A 24552-nucleotide genomic window follows, 5' to 3' on the forward strand; every position below is an offset into this window, starting at 1 on the left:
CTGACCAGTGTGAGGTGATACCTCACTGTAGTTGTGATTTGCATTTCTCTAATAATTAGTGATGTTGAGCATCTTTTCATGTTCCTCTTGGCCATCTGTATGCCTTCCTTGTGAAATGTCTATTTAGGTCTTCCGCCAATTTTTTAACTGGATTGTTTGTTTTTTTTATATTGAGCTTCATGAACTGTTTGTATATTTTGGAGATTAATCCTTTGTCTTTTGTTTCATTTGCAAATATTTTCTCCCATTCTGAGGGTTGTCTCTTTGTCTTGTTAATGGTTTCTTTTGCTGTGCAAAAGTGTTTAAGTTTAATTAAGTTGCATTTTTTAATATTTGTTTTTATTTCCATTACTCTAGCAGGTGGGTCAAAAACGATCTTGCTATGGTTTATGTCAAAGAGTGTTTTTCCTATGTTTTCCTCTAAGAGTTTTATAGTAACTGGTCTTACATTTAAGTCTTTAATCCATTTGGAGTTTACTTTTGTGTATGGTGTTAGGTAGCGTTCTAATTTCATTCTTTTACATGTAGTTATCCAGTTTTCCCAGAACCACTTATTGAAGCAGCTGTCTTTTCTCCACTGCATGTTCTTGCCTCCTTTATCGTAAATTAGGTGCTCATATGTGCGTGGGTTTATCTCTGGGCATTCTATCCTGTACCATTGATCTAGTCTTTTCACTGTTGTGTGTGCACTTAAGAGAAGGCTGATCTCACATGATTACAAAATGCTGACAATGGGCACACAAGAAACTGGTATTAGCTACTGCCTTTGGGGAGGGGAAAGGAAGTACCCTGGGGGGAAAGGGTGGATATTTTTCACTGTATCCTCTTGCACTTTGTTTTACCTCTATTTGGATGTGTTTTAAGTTTTAAGACAAAGGAAGGATCCCATATGGCCTACTACAACTAAGCAGGTGCTAGCTTTTCTTTTCTAATCTTATTCCCAAACAACAGTCATATGGTAAGGCTGTCCACTCTGAGACAGGATAGCACAGTAGTAATGAGAGCAGTTGCTGCAGTCAGGCTGCCTGAGTTGTATAACCTCAGTCACTTGTACAACCACCACCACTTGTATAACCTTACCCAAGTTATTTATCCCCGCTACGCCTCAGTTGCCTCATCTGTGAAATGGGCAAAGCCACAATACCTGCCATGGCAGGCAGCCTCTAAAATGGCCCCACCGATGCCTGACTCCTGGTAGTATTAGGATCCTCACGTAATCCTCTCCCTTGAGTATAGGCGGCATTTTGTGACAGTTTCTAGAGAACTGAATGTGGCAGAGGTAATGGGATCTCGGCTCTAAGATTAGGTGGGTCTTGGCTACACCTTCTCTTGCTCACTTTTTTTTTTTTTTTTTTTTTTTTTGCCACATTGTGCAGCATGTGTGGCATCTTAGTTCCTGGGCTAGAGATTGAACCTGTGCCCCCTGAATTGGGAGCATGAAGTCTTAACCACAGGACCACCAGGGAAGTCCCTCTTGCTCACTTATTCTGAGGAAGGACAGCTCCTGTGTTGTGAGCTGTCCTAATGGAGAGGCCCACATGGCAAAGAACTAAGGTCTCCAGCCAACAGTCAGTAGCACCTGAGGCCTGTCAACCACCAGGTAAGTTTGGAAGCAGACCCTCTCCTAGGTGAGCCTTGGGATGAGGTAGTCATCCCAGTCGAAACCTTCACCAGAGTCTGCGAGAGACCCTGGGCCAGACGTACCCAGCCAAGCCACGCCCAGATTCCAGACCCACAGAAACCCAAATTCCTGACCAAAAACAGATGATTCATATGTGTTGTTTTAAGTGACTAACTTTTGAAGTAATTTGTTATGCATGATTAGATAACTAATATACCACCCCTTGGAGAGTTATTTCCAAAAAATACATGGAAAGCTTTGAAAAATACGCCAGGCACAGAGCAAGTGATCAGAACTTGATGGCTCTTTTTCTATTATGGAAATATTAAATTCTGGCGATGTGGAAGTAATATATACCTTCCATCATTAGCTCTTTAGTGATAGAAGACCTTGCCAACTCCAAAATGTCAGAAAAGAATGGCAATTGGGATAATAACAACCTACAAATATACAGCCAACTTGCAGAAAACTCACCACCATTGCCCATGCTGTACTGACAAGACAATGAAAAATATGGTAGCAAAAGGCAGAAATTAAGATCAATAGAACTAACAACCATTAACTGAATCATTCTATGAACCAAAACAAAAAAGACAACTATGTACAGCCAAATTCCATACCTCAAAATACGTTATCAAAATCAGACCAAATGTTTCAAATATTCTAACACCAAGCTCCGCCTTACAATTATCTTTGGAAGTCTGATAAACCAATATCATGCAGGGCAAAAATACAATTTCTTACTTATGTAGTTATCTTACCCTCCAATACTTGGAGCACACAACCAGAAGCGACCTCTGTGTGAATGCACAAAAAGAGATGCTTTGGCAATTCTGACAATAAATTGGTTTGGATTCCTCTTCAAATATTGGCTCAGTATCCTGAAAAGAGAAAGATCTGTAAAACTTTAGGAATGGCTGGGTCGTCAGTTAAAATTATCACACAATGATAAAGAAAACAAAATGAAATAAAGGCATCTCTTGATATGTTCATCAATTTAGCCCCTCACGTGAGAACCAAGGTAGTAAAAAGCAGCAAAGATATACTCTAAAATCATCTGGGTACAACATCTTTGCTACAAAGCTACTTAAGATTAAAATACAAATGAGAGTCAGAGTGTCATCACTGGCAATGACAGATGATAAAAATTTGAGTCAATCCTAATTTTTATAGTTACATGTGCTTGTAGGTTAAAAAAAAAAAAAAAACCTCATCAATTCCTGCACTTTCTCCCAAATTCAATGTCTAAAAGTTCCCTAACTGAAGAGATTAGTACCTATATTGCCAGAAAATTGATCTGCCTTTCTTACTGCTAAAAAGTAACAAGGAATTCAAGTCTAAAGAACTCAGAAGACTAAAACTTGCTTTATATCTTCTTTGTGGTGGTTTGCTTTATTTTTCCCCCTCAAGCAAACTACCTTTTAACTTCAAATTTAAACAGAAACAGTTGAGGAAAATCCTCTTCTGTGTTTCTCTACTTCAGATCCTGCACAGTATGTTTCTCTGCTTTGCATCCTTGATAAGGCAGATATCTACCCTCAAAAGGGAAAAAAAATAAATCATGCACAGAGAGAGCATACTAGGGGACTCTTCTATACTATGTCAATAAGACTATTGAAAAGAACAGCTTTTTCCTTCCTCTTTAAGTGAAAAAGAGAAGGGGCCTATCATGACTAAAATGTAACACTCCATAAGAACAGAAACAGAGAACTGACTTCCAGCCTCATTTGTCTCACCTGCAGGCCACTTATTTCCGAGGTAACAATCCACACCTTCAAGATGCCCATCACTGAGAGCGCCACCACAGTGTCCTCTACACCGAGAAGGAAGAAGAAGCCAGTTACAAGCACAACATGCTTTCTTTCTAAACAATAATATGCTTACAACAGTGACATGGACCATGGTTTGCTTTTTTTTGTTTTGTTTTTCTTACATCCCCTCCCTATCCCACCACACCCCTCTAGGTGGTCACAAAGCAATGAGCTGATCTCCCTGTGCTATGCAGCTGCTTCCCCCTAGTTTTCTCAGGGTATATGCCCAGTTAGTGGGATTGTTGGGTCATATGGTAGTTCTATTTTTAGCTTTTTAAGGAACCTCCATACTGTTCTCCATAGTGGCTGTATCAATTTACATTCCCACCAACAGTACATGAGGGTTCCCTTTTCTCCACCCTCTCCAGTATTTATTGTTTGTAGATTTTTTGATGATGGCCATTCTGACCGGTGTGAGATGATATCTCATTGTAGTTTTAATTTGCATTTCTCTACTGATTGGTGATGTTGAGCAGTCTTTCATGTGTTTGTTGGCAACCTGTGTACCTTCTTTGGAGAAATGCCTATTTAGGTCTTCTGCCCATTTTTGGATTGGGTTGTTTGGTTTTTTGATATTGAGCTGCATGAGTTGCTTGTATGTTTTGGAGATTAATCCTTTGTCCATTGCTTCATTTGCAAATATTTTCTCTCATTCTGAGGGTTGTCTTTTGGTCTTGTTTATGGTTTACATTGCTGCGCAAAAGCTTTTAAGTTTCATTAGGTCCCATTTGTTCATTTTTGTTTTTCTTTTCACTTCTCTAGGAGGTGAGTCAAAAAGGATCTTGCTGTGATTTATGTCATAGAGTGTTCTGCCTATGTTTTCCTCTAAGAGTTTGATGGTGTCTGGCCTTATATTTAGGTCTTTAATACATTTTGAGTTTATTTTTGTATATGGTGTTAGGGAGTGTTCGAACTTCATTCTTTTATATGTAGCTTTCCAGTTTTCCCAGCACCACTTACTGAAGAGGCTGCCTTTTCTCCACTGGAAATTCTTGCCTCCTTTATCAAAGATAAGGTGACCATATGTGTGTGGGTTTATCTCTGGGTTTTCTATCCTGTTCCATGGATCTATATTTCTGTTTCTGTGCCAGTACCATACTGTCTTGATTACTGTAGCTTTGTAGTATAGTCTGAAGTCAGAGAGCCTGATTCCTCCAGCTCCGTTTTTCTCTCTCAAGATTGCTTTGGCTATTCAGGGTCTTTTGCATTTCCATACAAATTGTGAAATTTTTTCTTGTAGTTCTGTGAAAAATGCCACTGGTAGTTTGATAGGGATTGCATTGAATCTGTACATTGCTTTGGGTAGTAGAGTCATTTTCACAATGTTGATTCTTCCAATCCAAGAACATGGTATATCTCTCCATCTATTTGTATCATCTTTAATTTCTTTCATCAGTGTCTTATAATTTTCTGCATACAGGTCTTTTGTCTCCTTAGGTAGGTTCATTCCTAGATATTTTATTCTTTTTGTTGCAATGGTAAATGGGAGTGCTTTTTAATTTCGCTTTCAGATTTTCATCACTACTGTATAGGAATGTAAGAGATTTCTGTGCATTAATTTTGTATCCTGCTACTTTACCAAATTCACTGATTAGCTCTAGTAGTTTTCTGGTAGCATCTTTAGTATTCTCTGTGTATAGTATCATGTCATCTGCAAACAGTGACAGCTTTACTTCTTCTTTTCCAATTTGGATTCCTTTTATTTCTTTTTCTTCTCTGAGTGCTGTGGCTAAAACCTCCAAAACTATGTTGAATAATAGTGGTGAGAGTGGGCAACCTTGTCTTGTTCCTGATCTTAGTGGAAATGGTTTCAGTTTTTCACCACTGAGGCCGATGTTGGCTGTGGGTTTGTCATATATGGCCTTGATTATGTTGAGGACAGTTCCCTCTATGACTACATTCTGCAGGGTTTTTATCATAAATGGGTGTTGAATTTTCTCGAAAGCTTTCTCTGCTTTCTCTATTAAAATGATCATATGGTTTTTCTCCTTCAATTTGTTAATATGGTGTATCACATTGCTTGATTTGCATATATTGAAGAAGCCTTGCATTCCTGGGATTAAACTCCACTTGATCATAGTGTATGATCCTTTTAATGTGCTGTTGGATTCTGTTTGCTAGTATTTTGTGGAGGATTTTTTGCATCTATGTTCATCAGTGATATTGGCCTGTAGTTTTCTTTCTTTGTGACATCTTTGTCCAGTTTAGGTATCAGAGTGATGGTGGCCTCGTAGAATGAGTTTGGGAGTGTTCCTCCCTCTGCTATATTTTGGAAGAGTTTGAGAAGGATAAGTGTTAGCTCTTCTCTAAATGTTTGATGGAATTCGCCTGTGAAGCTATCTGGTCCTGGGCTTTTGTTTCTTGGAAGATTTTTAATCACACTTTCAATTTCAGTGCTTGTGATTCGTCTGTTCATATTTTCTATTTCTTCCTGGTTCGGTCTCGGAAGGTTGTGCATTTCTAAGAATTTGTCCATTTCTTCCAGGTTGTCCATTTTATTGGCATATAGTTGCTTATAGTGGTGATCTCTCACGATCCTTTTTATTTCTACAGTGTCCATTGTTACTTCTCCTTTTTCATTTCTAATTCTATTGATTTGAGTCTTCTCCCTTTTTTTCTTGATAAGTCTGGCTAATGGTTTATCAATTGTGTTTATCTTCTCAAAGAATCAGCTTTTCATTTCATTGATCTTTGCTATTGTTTCCTTCATTTCTTTTTCATTTATTTCTGATCTCATCTTTACGATTTCTTTCCTTCTGCTAACTTTGGGGTTTTTTTGTTCTTCTTTCTCTAATTGCTTTAGGTGTAAGGTTAGATTGATTATTTGAGATTTTTCTTGTTTCTTAAGGTAGGATTGTATTGCTATAAACTTCCTTCTTAGAACTGTTTTTGCTGCATCCCATAGGTTTTGGGTCGTCGTGTTTTCATTGTCATTTGTTTCTAGGTATTTTTTAATTTCCTCTTTGATTTCTTCAGTGATCTCTTGGTTATTAAGTAGTGTGTTGTTTAGCCTCCATGTGTTTGTATTTCTTACAGATTTTTTCCTGTAATTGATATCTAGTCTCATAGCGTTGTGGTCGGAAAAGATACTTCATACGATTTCAATTTTCTTAAATTTACCAAGGCTTGATCTGTGACCCAAGATATAATCTATCCTGGAGAATGTTCCATGAGCACTTGAGAAGAATGTGTATTTTGTTGTTTTTGGATGGAATGTCCTATAAATATCAATTAAGTCCATCTTGTTTAATGTATCATTTAAAGCTTGTGTTTCCTTATTTATTTTCATTTTGGATGATCTGTCCATTGGTGAAAGTGGGGTGTTAAAGTCCCCTACTATGATTGTGTTACTGTTGATTTCCCCTTTTATGGCTGTTAGTATTTGCCTTATGTATTGTGGTGCTCCTATGTTGGGTGCATAAATATTTACAATTGTTATATCTTCTTCCTGGATGGATCCCTTGATCATTATGTAGTGTCCTTTGTCTCTTTTAATAATCTTTGTTTTAAAGTCTATTTTGTCCGATATGGGAATTGCTACTCCAGCTTTCTTTTGATTTCCATTTGCATGGAGTATCTTTTTCCATCCCCGCATTTTCAGTCTGTATGTGTCCCTAGGTCTGAAGTGGGTCTCCTGTAGACAGCATATATATAGGTCTTGTTTTTGTATCCATTCAGCCAATCTATGTCTTTTGGTTGGAGAATTTAATCCATTTACATTTAAGGTAATTATCGATATGTATGCTCCTATTACCATTTTCTTAATTGTTTTGGGTTTATTCTTGTAGGTCTTTTCCTTCTCTTGTGTTTCCTGCCTAGAGAAGTTCCTTTAGCATTTGTCGTAAAGCTGGTTTGGTGGTGCTGAATTCTCTTAACTTTTGCTTGTCTGTAAAGGTTTTAATTTCTCTGTCAAATCTGAATGAGACCCTTGCTGGGTAGAGTAATCCTGGTTGTAGTTTCTTCTCCTTCATCACTTTAAATATGTCCTGCCACTCCCTTCTGGCTTGCAGAGTTTCTGCTGAAAGATCAGCTGTTAACCTTATGGGGATTCCCTTATGTGGTTTGCTTTAATGAAATTAAATAATAGCATGTTTTACAATTAGCATGAAAACCTAATTCTATATTTTATGAAATAACAGAAAACATATTTCAAAACAGGTTAATGAAGATGATCAAAAATTTGGAGTTCAAGGAAATGTTATTTTTAGCTGCTTGATTTATTTCTAACTTACCAGTTTTAATAATGTCAAATATTCTTGATTACTATGCTAAAAAATAACTTTAAAAAAAATTTGTAAGAATTTAAAAAACTAAAAATCAAACACACAACTTTTATTCTTCAAAGTTCACTTTTAGTTATTTGTCATGGGGGAACACAGTCACTTTCTTTCTTCAGGGCACACACTTCCCCTTTCCCCACCTCCCTTGCCTGCCATTTTATTGCACACCACACCCTCCGCAGGCCATGATCAAGACAAAGACATGACATAAAACCTAAATTCATCAGCTTCGGGTGAGGGAGCAGTCACAGCACGACAGTAATATTTGTGAACTCTGAGAGGAGAGGCGTTAGATAGCAGTCTAATGCAGGCTCCAGAGTGAGGGAATATGTGTTAAAATCACATTTTCTTCACTAATTAACCAATGAACTGTGCATAACTTAACTGACCTATCCTAAATTCAATTTGCTTATCTGTAAGCAAATGTAAATGAATAAAGTAATGACAGTACCTACCTTAATGGTCTGTTATGAGAATTAAGACACATCACAGGTATAGCCCTCAACACATCAATAAAAATTAGTTATTACTGTTATTTAAAAAACAGTGTTTGCTACATTTCAATATAAACTTTATTTGTACTGCCTGGCTCTATAGGCAAGGTAAAGCACTGAAATGCACTGATTACAATTCCACAATCTCTGTGCAAAGAAGCTAGAACAACTACTCACAAGTCTGTACCGTAAAAGTGCAACATACTGAGCTTCCCTGGTGGCGCAGTGGTTGAGAGTCCGCCTGCTGATGCAGGGGACATGGGTTCATACCCCGGTCCGGGAAGATCCCACATGCCGCGGAGCGGCTGGGCCCGTGAGCCATGGCTGCTGAGCCTGTGTGTCCGGAGCCTGTGCTCCGCAACGGGAGAGGCCACAACAGTGAGAGGCCCACGTACCGCAAAAAAAAAAGAAAAAAAAAAGTGCAGCATACCAATATATCTAAAATTCTCAAATATCTACACACTAAAATAGGGTAAAGCAGATTAAACATTGTGTATGTTAGCAACATTATAAACTGACAACACTTAGAAATGCATGCACAGCACAAAATTTTCCATTAAAGTTACATTCTATCCTATTCAGACCAGTGTGTACATGTATATTTCCCATGTGGATATTTCCCACACACACCTAGATAATGCTTTTTGTACCTATGTACAAACTATTTTTAGAGACTTCATCTAATCTGGGCAGACTTCCTACTTGCCCTCAAAGCCCCTTCACTGCCTTCACTAATTCTAGCCTCTGTGCTATTTCTCTATCTCATCACATTTCACACCCTGAACTGCCATTTGTTTATATATCATCCTCCCTTACTAGAATTTGAGTCCCTTCAGTAGTTCAATCCTTTGTACCTAGAAGACAGCAGGCACTCAATAAATATCTGTTGAATGGCTGTTGAATAAAAAGCTATGTGCTGATTTCCAACCATAAGAGGTAATAAAGGAAAGCTCCCATGAAACTGAAGGCAGTTCACCCACGGAGGTGGTGTAACACAGTGGTAAAGTAACCACTCTGGGGTCCATCTGGGCACCAGTAAGCCACAGACTTGCTCTGTGATCTTAAGTAAAGACTCTACCATGCTACACTTCACCCATCTCCGCATCCACACATCCTAAGACAACTGTACCTATCCCACTGGGTGCTGTGAGAACTGTTACCACATGTAAATGCTCAGCATGTGCCCAATACTGTGAGCACTCAGTAAATGAAGTCTCACGGCGGTGGCAGTAGTGCTAATTACAGGTCAGCCTTTACAGAAGAGCACACAACTATGAGGCATTTGGGAGGAAAGAAATGCTCCAAAAGAGACATATAGGAATATACATGTTCAGTATTAATTACTGTTGTTGTCCTGAAAAATTTTACTTTCGTTCTCACAATTGTTACTGAAAGGTTTCAACGGAAATGAAGAAAACATACTTGTATTTGTTGAGCATCAACTACACACCAAGCACTTATCAGGACCTTTCATTAAATTTAATTGTGTGTAATCCCCTCCATTTTCATCATCTCCACAAAAAATGGAAACACTTCCTATGCCTCTTCAGCAAGTGACAAAACCAAGCCCAAGAAATACACAGATAAACTACAGTTCCTCCCACCATACCTCCAAGGGGTTAAGATATTCTTCTTCCACTTCAGAAAATCACTGACACACTCTAGGACAGCCAGAAACTAGTGATCTATTCCATGGAATGGAGATAATGTAACACTTTAAATCTTAATTCAATCAAAGACTCCCTTATGAAGGTAGAGACAGACCATAAATCATGACAGAAGTTATTTCTTAAACCTAAGAATATAATATAACAAAGTATATTAATATATGTGACACATCATACAACTCTACAGTAAACTAACCATTAAGTCATAGTGTAGAACTTCCTAAAGGGCACACTGACCTTGTGTTCGGTGGGATCGAATAATACTCATGGAGCTAATCCAATCTGGAGAGATCTTTGATACTAAGGAGTACAACACCTCAAGGCTGGTGGCATCCACCACGAGGATTTCGGGATAATGGCCATGGCACAGAAGCCTTCCTTCTCTCTGATTTCCAACAGAGAACTGGTAGAACTAAAAGGAAGAAGATTTTTTTAATGTTTTTTTACTTGAGATACTTGATTCACATGGATTCACCAAGCTTATTATGATGCTCAATTTCTCCAGTAATATTTCCAGACATGTACTATATGGTACATATTACATGTGTCTACATATACACATGTCTAAACATGTGCAGACATCAAGTTACATTAATATTTCAAAATATCTAACAAAATTATTTTCTTCCTAATATCTTACCTTCCTTTTTGAACTATTTTGGAACAGAATTCATGATAATTCTTTTTTGTCCTCCTGTAGCATCTAAAACAGGGCTGTTGAATGAATTAATAAAACACCTGAATAAAATCAGCTCCACAAATCAAAAGCGTAGCTCACGTGGGTCACAAAAATAATGAGTTTGAGATGAATGAGAATCAGTGAGTATAGGTTTATAATTACTAGCTATGACCAAATAAAATTTAGAAGTAAGGATGATTCTGTTCAAATATACTCAGAAGTAAATTCTGAGTAATCTAAGTGTGTTATTTTAGATAAGAGTGTGAAACAACCGTTATAAACCATTCTCATAGTGCACATTTATACTTTGTGGAAGAAAAATAGAGGAGGAACCAATACAATGGTGTTACTCATGCCAAGAATAACTCAAAAGGATAAGATGAGTTTCCATCAGGCAAAGAGCAGAGAAAGAATGACTCTAAGACCAACAACTTATCAAAGGTTCTGTCTTACCTTAGCCTCAAAAAAAGAAAAAAAAAAAAAAAAAAGTAACCCTTTTAGTGGAATGATTCTCCTAGAGGATTTTTAGAAGGTAAAGACATCTAGTAACCAGACTACTACTCTCCAAGGGATTGGGCCTTATATAAATCACGTGAGGGCAAGCTAGACACCGCACAAGGGGCAATGCTGTAACCACTCCACAGCTGGGGAGATAAGTAAGAAACCCAGGTCCAGTCTGCTCCCACACTCATCCATCCACTGCTCAGAGCTCAACGTTGCAAGTGAAGGAAGATAATCTTTTCTATGAAGATGAAGAGTCCCCTGCACAAGGAGCGCAACTTGTTAAACACTGAGCACCGAGCACATTGACTAAGTGCAAGGTAGCACCGCTAAACCCCAGAGAGCGGTCTAATAAAATGCAGACTATCACAGGCGGGACCTCTAGATCTCAGGTTGATCCATAACACACATTCTGGGCTCCCAGGGACTTCCAGGCTCTCGCATGAATATAATAATGTGACCGTAGGTAGCCTTGACCCACAGAAGGGGAGGATGTGTGAAGGAGAAAGGGATGGGTGCACGTAAGCAAACTTCGTCAGTGCTCACTCAGCACCAGCCAGGAAAGACATGTGCACTGCAGGCACTAGAGAAGAGCTCTGTTCTGAGGGCAGGGACATTTTATTAGATCTGCCTGACTAAAATGCCTCTCACTTTTGCTTGCAAGTTACATTCTCAAACCATCTTCCGAACGCTGATTTAGCTTCCAACACACTTTGATATGGGCAAAAGAGGTGTCCCTAATGGAGAAACAGGCTTTCCAAATATTAAAAAGGGATGCCCCCATGTGATAATTTAATAAGTTGGCACTTCCTTGTGATTTCAGTAAGTGCCAATGCCATCAAGGTTCATCATTTCTACATATATAAGAACAACCTGGGGACTTCCCTGGTGGCGCAGTGGTAAAGAATCTGACTGCCAGTGCAGGGGACACGGGTTCGAGCCCTGGTCCAGGAAGATCCCACATGCCACGGAGCAACTAAGCCCGTGCGCCACAACTACTGTGCCTGAGCTCTAGAGTCCACGAGCCACAGCTACTGAGCCCACGTGCCACAACTACTGAAGCCCACACGCCTAGAGCCCACGCTCCGCAACAAGAGAAGCCACCACAGTGAGAAGCCCGTGCACCGCAACGAAGAGTAGCTCCCGCTCGCCACAACTAGAGAAGGCCCACGCGCAGCAATGAAGACCCAACGCAGCCCAAAATAAATAAATAAATAAACAAATTTTTTTTAAAAAACCTGCTTCTGAACCTGAGAGGGTGAGGATCACCCGGGAAACAACTGTCAGACACACTAGTAAATGCCAAAAAGCATCTTCTACGTAGAGATGGCTGCCAATCTAAATACAGAAGGCCTAATACAGGATCTGATAAATAGTAGAGGCACTGAAAATACATTGAATAAAGATAATTTTTCCTAAAATATAAACCAAAAGTTTTTAAATCATAAAATTATACAACAGTTAAAATATATCCAATGAGTTTGATACTTATATATAATTTTCCAATTAAATTATCTAAAGTCAATGAATCTAAATGATTTTATTATCCCTTTTCTCTTTACAAATCTTGATGATTCTTCATATGATAAAAAATAAACAATACAGTCCCTTTAAATAAAAAGCATAAGCCGTAACAGCATTGAAGAAGCAATTTTTAAAAGGACTTTGCCAGGGCAATAAGTAGTCACTAAAGATTTACATCACACTAACCATCTGTGAAAATTTTCCTTTGCTTGTCTAACTTGTGTTAGCACAGAAGGTTTTCTTTCTCAACAAATGATTTTACTTGTTTGTTTTAAGGGAGGCAGTATGATATAACAGAAAGAACACAGTCCCTAGAGTCATATAAAGCTGCTTTGGGATCCTAGTGCCAGGAATGACTCACTGTGAGACTGGGGCAAGTCATTTAATCACTCCGGCTATCAGCTTCCTTATACATAAAAGGATATACTCCTACCTAATTTGTAAGGATGTGGGGAGGACTAAATGAGAAACCATACAAGAAACACTTATATAATATTTGCTATAAATGTGAGTTCTCTTCTCTTCCCTCTCCTTCCCCATTGAGAACATAAATCACATTTTCTATATACATTGTAATTTCCCAACACTCAACACAGTAAAGGATGAGTAATTTGAAGCACAAAGAATTTGACAGTTATGAAAGAATAAGGAAGAATACCAGGAATGTAAGTGAGAAGCTATAAATTCCTGTGCAAATTCCTGTGTAAGCCAGGCATACGAATGGTCCTTTCTTCTATAGAGGTGTGAAGTCAAAACAAGAACTCAAGAACCAACTGCACAAGCAAGGAAAAGGGTATCATCCCCAAGGTGGATTGTGTCAATCATGAGTGGAATCACAAAGGCTTTAGCAAGAGAGATTTCCATTATTTAGGATCTAGAACACTTGCCCAACCAGTACAGGGGCTCTCAGCTGGGTGACCAGGACAGTCAGACAGCAGAAGCAGCAGCGACAACGGCTTACCTTACATCTTTCAACGTTGGTCTCCTCTTCTTCGCTTTCCTCCCCCACTACACTGTCTTATGAAAAATACTTTTACTACTCTAATTCTAGTCTTCCTGTCCTATTAGCCATCCCCACCCACTTCTCATATAAAAATATAGACTCAATGTTTAAAAAACGTTTTTTCAATTGTACACCTATAATAAATTGTGCTGACTTGGCCAGTTACAGAAATTGATACTAACCTGTATGCCAGTATGTGTGCAAGCTAATTTTGTAAATTCAATACATCTGCCATCATTCACGTCCCAGAGGCACATCTCTCTATAAAATAAGATAACAGCCGACTTTAAATCTGAGTTTTGAAAGCACTGTTCAACTTTGTCACAGTGGTTTAAAATTAATCTTCCATTAAAACTGACATATTTCCGAAAAAGTATTGATAGTATATAGTCATTACTGCTCCTCATCAAAAATTCTGGTCCTCCTACCCACCATCCTAAACTCCCCTCCAACCTAACCACCCCCACCTTGATCCACATCCTTTCTGGGCACCTGGGAGGACTGCACCTCCTGGCTCCCTTTTAGTTGGTGGAGTCTTGTGAGTAGTTCTGACCAGAACTGATATGAGACCCTCCAGAACTCTCCTCCTCTGCCTCTATTCCAGATAGTGGCGTATCCTTCACCCTCAGCCTCAAAGTAAGGAGAATTATGAAGCAGAGCACAGCCCTAAGTGATATATGAAGGGCAAGTGACAAAAACTAGAAATAAATGTTTAATTTAAACGACTGCAATTTCCCATCGGTTATCAACCTACTAGAAAACTTAGCACTCCAAAAAGCAAAACTTAAGGTCAACTGAATTCCAAATCTTTGCAAATTAAATATAATATTCCAGTTTTGATTCCATATTTATTGCAGAAGTTTTATTGCATGCATACCAAAAGAAAAAAGCTTTATCTCACACTAAAGATACAACATTTGAAATTAGAAATGTCAATATGCCTTGTATTTTAAAGAAATCAACTTAAGATTTATTTAACAGAAGACAACATTAATAAAATGTAATGATCCTGATATTAGGGTATTCTTTAAGATGCCTTTTCCTATATCTCATATGGTATAAATTTTTCAAAGGAAATTCACCCAATCTATTTAGAATATTCACTCTAATATGAATTATCCTTTAATTGGCCAAAAGTACTATATTTTCACCTGCTGCTGCCTTTCAGTTGCACAAGGTTCTTTTTAAATTCATAAATTATGAGGAGTGGAAGGGACAAGCTCTTAAATAATTCTCTTCCAGTTCCCCAACTCCCTTCAATAACATATTGTGTAGATATACAATTTTCTAAACACCCTAAAAGTTTTTTCTTTTAATTCCCCACACTCTAGAGCCTACAAATACTGTTCAATGACCTACCTCTCCAAAAGCAAGCTCTATCCTGAGCCTTAGGAATAGATGTAGCCGTATTAGTGCATTAATATACATCAATATAACTGTTTAAACCTTTGCATGGCTTCATCTTCCAAATTTATGCTAGCCTAGCATCACTGAGGTTTTTTAAAACTCTCAGAGTTGTCGGCCAACTCAGCAAAAATGCCTTGGGGATTAATGACCATTCTTTAAATTTTATGGTATTCTGAGTTTCTCAAAAGCAAGGCAAAAACATAATCATAAATTACAATAAAACACAAAGTATTATAAAAATCATTAATAAAAATAAAATTCATTTTGAAAACCATATTTCAAATATCTTTATGTTGAAACAACTGAGGCATTTATTTAAAAGACACGCCGAAAGAAAAAAAAAATTCCCTACTTACTAATACAGTGGTACTATTTGCAATACAGACTTATGAGGAGAAAAGTGAATAAGAAAATACTTACCCACTCTCGGATGCGCTCACAATATACTGTTTGTCACTAGAAGCACAAGCTTTAGATAAACAGGTGATTGAAGCTGTGTGACCAAACAACAGTGCTCGAGGATTAACCTAGAAATACACAAATATGTTGATATTAGTACCAAATTTTTTAAAGTAATCATTTTTAGGAATCCTGTTAAATATTCAATACAATATACAGATACAGATTTGAGAAGAACTGCTCAGAACACCAAAAACTAAGCTGCAAAACACTGACTCCCATCAATTTAATGCGCACAATCATCCCACCACGTAGTTCTAAAGTCAAAAGTAGAAAACCAAGAGGTGACATTACTTGCCCAATATCATTCAGAGAAGGATGGAACCAGGATTTGAAGCAGGGCAGTGTTTAGCACTAAGCTCCAATACACTGAGAAATCAGGTTAAGAATGTGAATTAGTATATAAAATAACTTAACCTCACCTATTTTTAAAATAATACTTTGCATGATTTGAAAGTACATTTAGAGTCTCTAGACTGACATCCCCAAACACAAAAAATAGAGAACAGGTACCCTACCAAAAGCTGATATCAATGTTAACTATCAGGAACCAGACTGACCTTCACAGACTAATGATTTAATGCCATAGTGCCTTATGAAAGGATGGCTTAATACCCACTATTCTAAAACAGTCTAGCAATCAGCCCCCAAATTCATCTACTCTGTACCAAACTGCATGCTATCATTTCAGGTTACTTCAAGGCCTTAAGTAATTTCAGGATATCTTTCTTAAACATTTAATACATACAAATAATATTTGTAACACATGTACAAGACATAAAAAAATACATAACCACATACTCAATACCCAGTTTAAAAAAACAGAATATGATTAATACCTTTAAAGCCCCTTTCATGATATCCATTTTGCAAAGAATCAAAATCACTTTAGCCATATTTTGCATAGTTATAATTAAAAGAAAAATACAATCATTGTTTATGGGTCGAACAGGCCTAGAATGTTTTCTCATACATTCAACCCCATTTCTATACAGAGACTCTGTGTTCCTCCACTGGAAAAAGAAAAAATGCTCTTGGTCAATTCTTTAATTTCTCCTAAGAAAATCAAATTTACCAATTGTTAGTTTTATTTTCAATGTACATGGCTTTGCTAGAAAATACCATTTTCAGTCATAATAGAGTAACTAGAACTGACTGTACTCCCACCAAAATCTAGAAAAATGAACAAAAATAATTGAATGAAGTATAAAAATCACATAATCATCTCAATAGAGGCAATAAAAGCATTTGACAAAACTCAATATCCTTTCATGATTAAAAACTCTCGGGCTTCCCTGGTGGCGCAGTGGTTGAGAGTCCTCCTGCCGACGCAGGGAATACGGGTTCATGCCCCGGTCCGGGAAGATCCCACGTGCCGCGAAGCGGCTGGGCCCGTGAGCCATGGCTGTTGAGCCTGCGCATCCAGAGCCTGTGCTCCGCAACTGGAGAGGCCACAACAGTGAGAGGCCCACGTACCGCAAAAAAAAAAAAAAAAAAAAAAAAAAATCTCTCAACAAATTGGGTATAGAAGGAATGTACCCCAACATAATAAAGGCCATATACAACAAGCCCACAGCTAACATCATATTCAACAGTAAAAAGCTAACAGCCTTTTCTCTATGATCAAGAACAAGCCAAAGATAGCTACTCTTGACATTTCTAATCAACATAATACTGGAAGTCTTAGCCAGAGCAATTGGGCAAAAAAACAAACAAACAAAGCATCCAAATTGAAAAGGAAGAAGTAAAATTGTCTCTGTTGTAGGTGACATGATCTTATATGTAGAAAATCCTAAAGACTCCACCAAAAGACTGCTAGAACTAATGAACAAATTCAGAAAAGTTGCAGGATACAAAATAAACATACAAAAATCAGTTGTTTCTAGAACAACAAGATATCTGACAGAGAAATTAAGAAAGCAATCCCAATTACAATAGCATCAAAAAGAATAAATTACTTAGAAATAAATTTAACCAAGGAGGTGAAACACCTGTATTCTGAAAATTATAAAACACTAATGAAAGAAATGGAAGAAGAAATAAATAACTGGAAAGATATCCCACATTCTTGGATTGGAAGAATTAATGTTATTAAAAGGTCCATACTACCCAAAGCAATCTACAGAGTGAATGCAATCCTATCAAAATTCCAATGGTGTTTTTCAGAAATAGAAAAAAACATGATAAAATTTGTGTGGAACCATAAAAGACACCAAATAGCCAAAGCAATTTTGAGAAAGAGCAAAGTTGGAGGCTTCACACAATAAGTATTAATATAACTGGAGGAAAAATTAAAATATGGCATATTGTTATATTTATACCTTTTATCTGTATCTCACCATATCCCATAAAAATTTATGTCATAGTTATTAACTAATAAACATTTCACACATAATCAGTACAAAGATATATAAGATAATCTGTTCAACATATTCAAATAACCATCCATCATCAAAGACCACAGTTCAAAAGTGACAGTTATCAAGTTATCAGTGGCAAGGTGTGATGTTTAGAATAAAATGATGTGATGTGTCAGTTCTTAAGAGTAAACACTAACATCAGTGTTCCAATCTGGAACTTTGAGGCTACTAGTTCTATAGTCAGCCAACAATCAGCACTCCTTTTTTATCCTCCTTTAGCTTTTTTTTCTTTCTACTACCTGAGATGCTACAATTACATTCATTAACTAAATCCTTACTATGTACAAGCACTGTGATAACTGCTTAATACACATTCCTTCACAGAATCCTTACCACAACCTTGTGTAGTTGATCCTATTTGAAACATGGCAAGACTTAGGCACCAAATGGTTAAAAATTGCCAAAAGTCACACAGCTAGACACTACAGTAGCCAAGACTGAAGCCAACTTCACCCACCTGCAACATCTGAGCTCTTACCATAATGTTTCACTTCTTTCATTAATGCCATGTATTATACTGCTCTTTGCAATTATAGTTTTATTCTCTGCAATTACAGCTTTATAGGTAGTCGAAGCACTAAAACACGATACTGTAGACAATACCTGCATTAACAGGTACCCTCCTTTACCCTTATCACCATCTGTCTAGGTACTCACTAAACTACTGCTTCTGCAATATCTCTCAGATATTTTAATGCCACCACGTTAGGCCAGGCTGACCTTTTCCACAGGTAAAAGGAGACCAAGATATGGACGGCAAAAGTTCTAGCTACAGTTTTGAATCCTCTCCTAACAAAAGAAGGGAAGACACCATGACCTCAAGAGAAGGTATTTTGTGCCCTCCCCACTCTGTATGTTACATGACTTCTTATTGGTCCTTCATAGGCATAAATGACTGCTATAAAGTACATCAAGAAGGCCCTCCATATGAATCAAAAGACAATAACCAAGCCACTTTTTATTCAGCCTTCTTTTCCCCTGGGTAAATAGTCAAATTCTCTTAATATCTTTCAAAGGATGTATTTCTCTCCTAGTCAGTCTCCTCTCCCCCTTTTATCCCTCTTACTTTAATTTAAATAAACATAACATTCTAGTGAAATCCATGCAAAAAATTCAGTAAAAGCATGGTTTTTAAGATCTTACAAGTAAGTCTTATTGCTTGTAATAATTCCAATAAAATGTGGTGGGATTTTGTTCTCATCACTACACTGCTCGTTCATATTTAGTTTGCTATCAATCCTGAAGGCATATCACGTTCTACAACACTCATTTCCAGTCACTTTCCAAACTGTATCCCTAGTCTTGACATGTCATCCAAGTGTGTGGATCATTTCTTCAGTTCTAGCAATTCCATGCCCAGGTGAATACCTAAGAGCAACGAACACATATGTCCACACAAAAACTCACACACAAATGTTCAAAGCAGCATTATTCACTATGGTCAAAAGTAAAAACAGGGCTTCCCTGGTGGCACAGTGGTTGAGAGTCCGCCTGCCGATGCAGGGGACGCAGGTTCGTGGCCCGGTCCGGGAAGATCCCACGTGCCGCAGAGCGGCTGGGCCCGTGAGCCATGGCCGCTGAGCCTGCGCGTCCGGAGCCTGTGCTCCACAACGGGAGAGGCCACAACAGTGAGAGGCCCACGTACCGCAAAAAAAAAAAAAAAAAAAAAAAAGTAAAAACAACCCAAATGCCCATCAACTGATCAACAGACAAATAAAATGCAGTATACCTATATAATGGAATATCATTTGGCCATTAAAAGAAATGAAACATTGATACATGCTACAACACGGATTAACCTTGAAAATATTATGCTAAGTGAAAAAAGCCAGTCACAAAAGATCACATACTAAATGATTCTATTTACATAAAATGTCCAGAACGGGCAGATCTATAGAGACAGGAAATAGATTTGTGGTTGCCCAGGGGACATGGGGGGTATATTGGGAGTAACTGCTACAAAGTACAAGGTTTGCTTCCCAGGTGATGAAAATGTTCTAAAATTGACTGTGGTAATGGCTGCACAACTCTGTGAACAGAGTAAAAAAAATCATTAAATTGTACACTTTAAGAAGTATACTGTATGGCATGTAAATTTTATCTCAATAAGGCTGTTAAAAAAAATGTTTAGTTAAAAAAATCTACTTTCTTGCCTCTACATTCCATGCCAGCTACCACCCCATTTTCTCTGTTCTCGCTTACAGAAAAATTCCTGGGGAGAGTTGTCAGAGATTGCAGGTTAAAATATGGAAAAAGAGAGTCTCTCCACAGACAGCCAGCGCCCAGAAGCAGAGCACACTGAGCGTTCCACACCAGTAAAGGATGGCAAAAAATACATAGCGACTTTTAAAATAAATATGACAAAATTTACAGTTTTACAAAAAGTTTTGCTCTCTTCAAGACATTGACCTTAGAAGGTAGAAATGCTCAAAATTGTTTTTTAATATCTTTTTTGGAAACCTCCTTCAATATGGTTAGAAATTTTCCGAAAAATGTTAAATATAACATATTAAGCCAGGTAGGATTGCTATTATAATTGAAAATCAAGCCAAAAGCCGGCAGAAGTCAACTCTGATGAATAATGTAAATAATCATTCTGAATACCAATTTTAGCCAAAATATATCGCACAGAAGATATATTATGAGGTCAAATTATTCTGGAACTGTGTTATTTTTTGTCAAGTAGTTTCTTATATGTGAAAAGTACAATAGGCACTTCAAACACTCACTTCCAAGTCTACTGAAAGATCCCAGAGACAGATTTGCCCATCATGGCATCCAGTCACGATCGTGGCCCCATCATCTGTTAAAAGTACTGCTGAGATGCAGTGGGTTGGTGCTTTGCGACCCCAAAGAACGATGGGTAGAACGAGGCTGTTTCCTGCCATTGTGCTTTCAAACCTGGAAATGTTATAAGAATAATGTCAAATGTTATAATATTTCCTTCTAAAACATATTACACATTTTTCTTATGAAGCCAACTTGAACTTCCTAAGTGCCAAAAATTCCTCTAAACATTATATCTATAAATAAAACAGACACATACATAAAAGTATATAAAATCTAATTAAAACCTCAATTAATCCTCACAACAAATCACACAGTAAGTGTGATTATTTATTAGCACTCCTCTTTCACATGTAAAGACAGAGTCATAAAGAGTTGCAAAGTGAAAATGGAAGAAATGGAGCCCCAGTCAAGACCCAGGCAGCCTGACTTAGAACCCGGGGTCTTACTCACTCTGCTATGCTACCAAGGCAAGTGAGGTCTCCAAATCTTGTTAAGTCTCCAAACCAATAATAGTTAGCAATGTCCAAGAAAAACAGAGTTTTCAACAGTGTCCTAAACATTTAAAAGAATATTGCCCACTGAGAAATTCATTCACCATATTTAGTACAAACCTATTATGTCTCAAAGTCACGAATGTCTTTTATTCTAAACTCTGAAACCTGAGGGATAAAGAACTTTAAACTCATTTCTGCATAATAAAAATTTAGTTCTGATAAAGGTGTTTAAATTTGAGATGAATAATCAATTAAGCAGTGTATATTAGAGTACCCTGTTTGTAGCACAAATATAAGGAATTATTCCTTCATATGACAAAATTAAGATCCAGTTAGTGAAACAACGAGATTTAGGTGTTATAAACTATGTGATTAAAGACTTAAATACTAGTTCAGAGAAGTTCAAGAGACGTGAAAACGGGCATAATCAGAGAGGGCTCCATATAAGACAGAGACTCTGCCAGACCTTTTGAGACACTAGGAGTCACTGATAGGCTTGGTTTCTACGTGGCAACAAAAGATATGTGTATAATCTAGACTCTTTAGAACGCTAAGATTGTCCTAAGAAATTTTCATTTTCAGAGACACTTAAAGGAATAACCACTTTCTATGAAAGAAACTAGTTTAATATCCATGGTCCTACTGCTGGTTGCTTTTAGCAAAAGTTTTTTCTTTAATCCACTACTTACACTCTTTAAACAAATAAATAAAACTAAGACTAAAATCCCTTTCCCCCGGAAAGAAAATTAGACAAGTAAAAAATTATGAATGATGTTTACCAAAAGCAGTCTATGTATATTACATCTTTTATTTTTTGTTAGAATTCATGGCTTTCATCAATTTGTTTTCCCCAAAACTTCATCTGTTTGCTACAAGTAAAAGTTGTTTGCTACCACTTGGGAAAAATTCCAAGTTCCCTTCCTATTTATAAAACCATTTATGTATCATGTTCAGCAGTTCATAGACTACTATGACACTAACAATTCTTTCCATATTCCTATTTAATATTAGAAAATGAAACAAAGCACTGAGCCAACTTTAACAAATTTGGTACAGCATGTTAACTGGCTGAATAACATATCCAACAGTGACTTTCTCAAAAAGAGAATCTGGAAGGAGTTCATTTTTCCATGGTGACAACATTCATTTTTAAGTTATATCACCAAAGATTTCTCTCAATTAAATAAGTTCACAGCATCTAACACAATATGGTGAGATCTGGAAAGAACATTTCTCTCGATACTTGAGCACTCATATCCGATGCATATGCCTAGCTTGAAGAGAATGCAAATACACAGATTCAGCACTAAGGAATATGTGTGTGACAGGGAGATGTGTCTGTTCTGATGCAACAGGAAAGAACATTCTGGTATTCAAGTGACAAGGAGCTCAAGGAAACCTGGAAGAAGAATACATTTCATAGCTCTTAAAACAAGTGAAAATAATCGCCCATAACATGATAAAGGTACTGGAAAACACAAGAGAACACATCCATCTCTAACTCAGCTTCTCCGGAAATGAAAACAAATCTTCACATTCTAACGAAAATCAGGAACTGACAGTCAATCAGAATCTGAGAAGAATTCTCATTAAGGGCAATTAAGAACCTTCATAAGGGAATACATTGTATTAGTTTCCTAAAAACTGCCCTGACCACAAACTGAGTGGTTTAAAAAACAGAATTTGTTGTCTCATAGCTCTTGAGCTAGCAGTCTGAAAGTAGGTGGTGTCACAGTTAGTTCCTTTTGAGGGTTGTGAAGGCAAAGATCTGATGCACGCCTCTCTCCTTGGCTGGTAGAAGGTCAACTTCATGCTCACATGGTGTTCTCCTATGTACAGGTCTCTCTCTTTTTTTTTTATAAGGACACAGTCATGTTGGTTTAGGGCCCACCCTGATGACCTCATTTAACTTGATTACCTTTATAAAGACCTCCAAATAAGGGCACATTCTCAGGTACTAGAGGTTAAGACTTCAACATATGAATTTTAGGGGAACACAATTCAACTCATAGCAGGGACATGTCCTTTTAAAGAACATAGCCTAAAATTAATTATCCAAAAAGCAATTCTCCCTTAGGAAATAATGTTACAGAACTTGACTATATCTTTTCCAGGGGATGATACTACATACATCAGCTTATCTGCTATTACAACTGCTTATCTAAGGAATTAGGTAAGAAGTTCTGCCCAACCAAGGTGGGGGGGGGGGATCGAATTCAAAATTCACTGCTCTATATCCAAGGACATTAGGGGTTCATTGGGATAAAAAAAAAAAAAAAAAAATCACATTTTCCTGGAAAAGGCCCAAATCAAAAGTGACTGAATAAATGATTAATGCCATATAGTATTAACTGTAACAGAAACTCTGAAGAAAATTCTTACTAACTCTCCAAAATATTGTGTACAATATACTCATATTCTGTAACTAATACATTAAGGGGAAATAACCACCTTTCAAATTTTAGAGTTATAAATAAATATGCTGTACGACTAGATGCTCCTAAAAACAGAAGAATACTAAGAACATTCAATTTTCATCTATGTTTGTATCAAATCTGACTTAAAATTATATTTAGACGTTGGCTATTAAATAAAACTTTTTTATTGAAAAAGCTGTAGCGTCAAATAACAGCAGTTCTAGATTCCACCCCTCATTTTGCCACCAACCATGCAGGCTTTGAGCATATCATCTCATTTCTGAGGCTTCGTTTTCTCATCAAGAGGTAGTTATAAAATTAATTTTGAATCATTTTGAAGTCAAAGCAATCAAATCATAAAGAGCAGGGGTATGAGAGAGTAAAAAATCAAGTCATCTCTTTTGGTTACCTTAATTTCATGTATTTTTCTATTTCACCTAATTGCACCTATTTCTCAGTTCTATACAGAAATAAAACCATACTTCAGTTAAAAACAACAACAAAAATAATAGTTGAAAGAACACTGAACTTACAGTCAGAAGAACTATATTCAAATCCTGACTCTTCTATGCAATCTTGAAAAAGTTACCCCTCTAGGTCTCAGCTTCCCCATCTGTAAAAGATGGACAATAATACCCTCCTTTCAGAAAGCTGTCATAAAGGTTAAGACATGTCATATATGTAATGCAACCAGTAAAAATATCCATCACATGGCAGATGATAAGCAACTATTAATTTTTTAAAAACACAGATTTTGCTATTCTTCACATTCTGCTTCCACATCTACTGATTTCTTTCAGCACTGGTGCGTAACATTTAATAAAGTTGTACTTTTCAAGAGGTTACTATCTTTCACTGACTTTTTGACACAATATAAAAGTATTACTACTACTGTATATGCCTGTCAAACAATTCTATCTGCAAATATGACAATTCAATTCTGCATGACTTTATTAGAAATAATACTACAAACTCCAATCCCAAT

At 37.1% G+C, this 24552-nt stretch overlaps 1 protein-coding gene across 8 annotated transcripts in view; it reads right to left on the reverse strand.

Annotated features, from left to right (window-relative positions):
• WDR7 (WD repeat domain 7) overlaps positions 1 to 24552 on the reverse strand; it is a 363333-nt gene that overhangs the window by 321921 nt on the left and 16860 nt on the right. For 6 of the 8 annotated variants that reach the window (XM_059039434.2, XM_059039436.2, XM_059039435.2 and 3 more), the window contains exons 2-8: positions 24101 to 24180; positions 20596 to 20767; positions 15408 to 15514; positions 13763 to 13841; positions 10111 to 10285; positions 3358 to 3434; positions 2383 to 2502 (exon numbers count right to left, since the gene is read on the reverse strand). In XM_059039434.2, the coding sequence (XP_058895417.1) occupies positions 2383 to 2502; positions 3358 to 3434; positions 10111 to 10285; positions 13763 to 13841; positions 15408 to 15514; positions 20596 to 20754 (717 nt within the window). In that variant the 5' untranslated portion in view covers positions 20755 to 20767; positions 24101 to 24180. The remainder of the gene's footprint in view (positions 1 to 2382; positions 2503 to 3357; positions 3435 to 10110; positions 10286 to 13762; positions 13842 to 15407; positions 15515 to 20595; positions 20768 to 24100; positions 24181 to 24552) is intronic. The other 2 variants (XM_059039433.2, XM_067014342.1) reach the window with 1 other exon arrangement.

This window comes from Kogia breviceps, chromosome 15, assembly GCF_026419965.1.
Source record: "Kogia breviceps isolate mKogBre1 chromosome 15, mKogBre1 haplotype 1, whole genome shotgun sequence".
NCBI lineage: Eukaryota > Metazoa > Chordata > Mammalia > Artiodactyla > Physeteridae > Kogia > Kogia breviceps.